The sequence below is a fragment of the Rhincodon typus genome, chromosome 16 (genome assembly GCF_021869965.1).
Source record: "Rhincodon typus isolate 14 chromosome 16, sRhiTyp1.1, whole genome shotgun sequence".
Taxonomy (NCBI): domain Eukaryota; kingdom Metazoa; phylum Chordata; class Chondrichthyes; order Orectolobiformes; family Rhincodontidae; genus Rhincodon; species Rhincodon typus.
In genome coordinates this window covers 2,756,323-2,760,277 of record NC_063347.1, presented here as the reverse complement: position 1 = coordinate 2,760,277, position 3,955 = coordinate 2,756,323, and the positions used below count along the sequence as shown (strand labels likewise).

General features: G+C 51.8%; 1 protein-coding gene across 1 annotated transcript in view; it reads left to right on the top strand.

The window, feature by feature from the left end:
• LOC109923968 (solute carrier family 41 member 3) overlaps positions 1-2,765 on the top strand; it is a 15,849-nt gene extending 13,084 nt beyond the window's left edge. Inside the window, exons 4-6 of the mRNA XM_048606665.1 lie at positions 908-1,052; positions 1,748-1,827; positions 2,575-2,765. Of these exons, the coding sequence (XP_048462622.1) occupies positions 908-1,052; positions 1,748-1,827; positions 2,575-2,765 (416 nt within the window). The remainder of the gene's footprint in view (positions 1-907; positions 1,053-1,747; positions 1,828-2,574) is intronic.
• The last annotated feature ends 1,190 nt before the right edge of the window (positions 2,766-3,955 follow it).

Here is a 3,955-nt window from a genome sequence, read left to right as displayed (position 1 = left end):
CTCCTCCACCACACCCTGCCCCCCCACCACCAACCCCTCTCTCAGTGTCCCCCTACTCTCCCCGTGACCCTCTCGGGGGCACCCTACTCTCCCCATGATCCCCTCCTCTCCCCGTGACCCTCTCGGGGTCCCCGTACTCTCCCCGTGACCCTCTCGGGGTCCCCGTGCCCCTCTCGGTGTCCCTTAATCTCCCCGTGACCCTCTCGGGGTCCCGCTACTCTCCCCGTGACCCATCATCAGGTGGGGGTAAGTAGGGACTAAGTGATTCCTCCAGAGGAAAGCGGGTAGGGGACCTGAGGCCAATATGTCACCCTCGACTGATATCATGGAAAAGCAGATTGTTGCCCATTATCATGGGGTGATGTGGACTGGGATCTTGCTGTACACACAAACTGGCTGCTGTGTTTTCCTAACGGCAACTGAGATATCAAAGAGGTCTTGTCGGCTCTGAATCACTTTCGGGTGTGAATTGGTCCCAACAGGAGCTCACCAGCTACGAGCTCCTCCCAGACTCTCCTCCTGCATGTATGTCTGGGGTTTCCAGAGACCCATACAATGGGCAAGTGACCCTGAATCCCCACCTCCCCAAAGCCCCAAGTGGGTGCGGGTGCAGGAGTGGGTGTGGATGGGGGTGGAGGGTGGGGGGGGGGGGGGGGGGGGGGGGGGGGTGGGGGGGGGTGGTGGGGAGGGGTGGAGGTCGGAGGGGAGGTGGTGGGGTGGGGAGTGTGTGTGGGAGGGGAATGGGCGCGGGTGGGGAATGGGTGTGGGAGGGGAATGGGTGCAGATGGGGGTGGGGAATGGGTGCGGACGTTGGGGGTGGGTGGGGGGGTGGGGGTGGGTGGGGGGGTTTGGTGAGTGTGTTTGTTGGAGTTGGTTGCTGTGACTTACTGCTGAACCTGGCCCCCAGATCTGGTGTACCTGGCCCCCTCGCTGTGTGGAGTCTTCCTGGGCCTGATCCCCTTCTGGGTGCTCATCGCCAAGAGGAACCCCCAGATAAAGGAGGTGCTCAAAACTGGGTGGCAGCCTGTACTGGTTGCCATGACGATTAGCAGGCGAGTGTCTGACTGTGTCCTTCCGTCGTACTGAGGGGGGTGGGGTGGGTGGGACTGTCAGGGGTGGGGGGGGCGTGGGGGGGAGGTATGGTGTGGGGGCGGGTGAGGGATAGTCACTAAATGCCCTGAGGGCCTGGCATTGCCCAGCCACAGTGAACACCAGGAGGATCGACAGGAATAAACTCTTGGTGGGGGGGGGGGGGGGGGGGGGGGGTGGCGCGGAGATCGATGGCCTCATGGGATTGTCAATTGACAATAAATCCAGATGCCATGGTAACATTCTGGGGACCTGGGTTCAAATCCCACCATGGCAAATGTAGGAATATGAATTCAATACGAGTCTGAAAATGTGAGTTGAAAAATGACCATTGTCGATTGTTCAGGAAAATCCCATCTAATGCCCTTTTAGGGAAGGAAACTGCCATCCTTACCTGGTCTGGGCTACATGTAACTCCAGACCCACAGCAATGTGGTTGACTCTTATCAGCCCTCTGGGCAATTAGGGATGGGCAATAAATGCTGCCCTAGTCAGCAACACCCTCATCCCGTGAATGAATAGGAAACACACACACACCACAGGACCCACTGTCGCCCACCATATGCTCCCAGGCGGTTGCCTGCTCTGTTTTGTCGTTAGTCTCTGTGAACTGTGTTGATGACTTCTGATTGAATTCCTCTGCTCCCTGTTCTCTCAGCGTCGGTGGCTTGATCCTGGACAAGACTGTCACAAACCCCAACTTTGAAGGTGTGGCTGTTTTCACCCCTGTTATTAACGGTGAGTAGTTTCTGTCACATTAAACAGATGCACTTGGCAAATGTTAACCAGGAAACAGCCCACTTGCTGTTTTATTTGAAGTGCAATTTTCTTCCTCTTAACAGGCAGAAAATCTCTATCTCCTGCATAGTCCTAGATGATGAACCCAATCCTATTGACGGTGACTAGACTTCAGAATTTCATCAAAATGTCTCTAAAATATTCCGTGATGTTGTGAGGTCATTAAATAAACAGATCAGAGACAGTGAGGAAGTTTGAAAGTGTAATCACTGCTGCAATTACCAATTTACACACAGAAACATCCCACAGACAACAAATACTAAACACTCTATAATGACTGACAATTTAACACATTCTGTCCCTGTCCTGGGAGTGTTTGATGGGGGGACAGTGTAGAGGGAGCTTTACTCTGTATCTAACCCCGTGCTGTCCCTGTCCTGGGAGTGTTTGATGGGGGACAGTGTAGAGGGAGCTTTACTCTGTATCTAACCCTATGCTGTCCCTGTCCCGGGAATGTTTGATGGGGACAGTGTAGAGGAAACTTCTCTTTCAGTTTAAGAGAGTAGAGAAAGCTTTACTCAGTACCTAAGCCCATGTGGTCCCTGTTTGGTAGGGACACTGTGGAAAGAGCTTTGCTTCTAGTTTACTTCAAGTTTTAAAAGAGTAGAGTAGAGCTTTACTCAGTATCTGACTTCACTGTGACTCTGTCACAACCACCTTTGATTTGATGATGTTTTTTGAGGCCAGGTGTTGGTGGAAACCTCGTGGCGATTCAGGCAAGTCGTATTTCCACCTCCCTCCACCTGTGGAGCGTTCCCGGAGTGTTACCGCGGAGGATGTGGCAGAAATGGCCCAACCCATGTACGACGTTTTTCCGCTCTGGTAGGTCATCCCTTCAACCCCTCGCAATGCAGATCTGTCTCAATGGTGCGGTGTAGCGGTGTGGTGTCGCGGTGCGGTACTAATGGGCGATATGGCAGTGGGTCGCAGGATATTGGGAACTAGACCAAACACCAGAAATCTGATTTCCCACAAGGGATGGGAGTCCAAAACAGTGAGATTGCAGTCAATGTGTGTTGAGCCTCAGTGACCAGTTTGAATTCTCTGAACAGTCTGGTCTCTGTTTAAACTCAAAATGACATTGAGACACTGGAGAAGGTTCAGAAAGAATTCACTTCTGGAAACGTCCATGCAAGTGGAATTAGTGTGAAAACCTGAACAGACAGCATCACGTTTCTCTGGAAAAGAGAAACTGCGGGGTAACCTTTAATTCCTGAAGAGTAGACAGAGGGAGCATATTTGAGCTTGGCAGGAGGAAACCAGAATGTGGAATCTAGGAGCTGAAGGAGGCCACTCGGCCCATAAAGCCTGCTGCACTATTCAGAAATGGTAATGGTCTCAGCTCCACTTTCCTCTCCCTCATGCTATTGCCCTATTTCTCGTCATCCGATTGGAGATTATGGAGAAACATCTTCATCTGGACAGTGCTGGGAAAGAGGATGTCACTCCCAGAGTGGTCAAGGGGAATAATGTCGATGCTTTTAAGGGAAAGCTGGATAAATCCCTGCAGGAGAAAGGAAGAGATAGTTAGAGGGGGAGTGGTGGGGTTGCAGCCTCACATACAGATAGTATTGAGGGAGGGAGGGAGAGAGAGAAAGGTTTGGAGTTTGATCGGCTGAGATCAAGGGGAGTGGGAGGAGGTTTGTGTAGAGATTAAATACTGGCACAGAGCACTTGGGCCAAATGGCCTGTTTCTGTGCTGTTGCAGGGGAGAGGAATAAAACACATAGACAGCGTGGGGAGGGGCAGCTCACAGCCAATTGTCGGAGGAAGGAGAGAGAAGAAACCTCAGGAATTCTGGAAGTGAAGACGAGACAGTGTTGTAATCAGGAAGAGCAGGAAGGCTCCACAGAAACCCTCATCGACACAACGCAAGAGAGACTTGTTCAAACTCGGAAAGGATCTTGTGTGGAAATAAAGAGAATTAATTTCCAAGTTGGCAACCAGAGGAGGCAGATGTAGAGAGATTAGAAACAGAGGGTAGAGGAGGCTGTCTTTGAGCAGCAAGTCATTGTGATCTGGAACATGCTGCCTGAAAGGGCATTGGGAACAGATTCTACAGGAAATT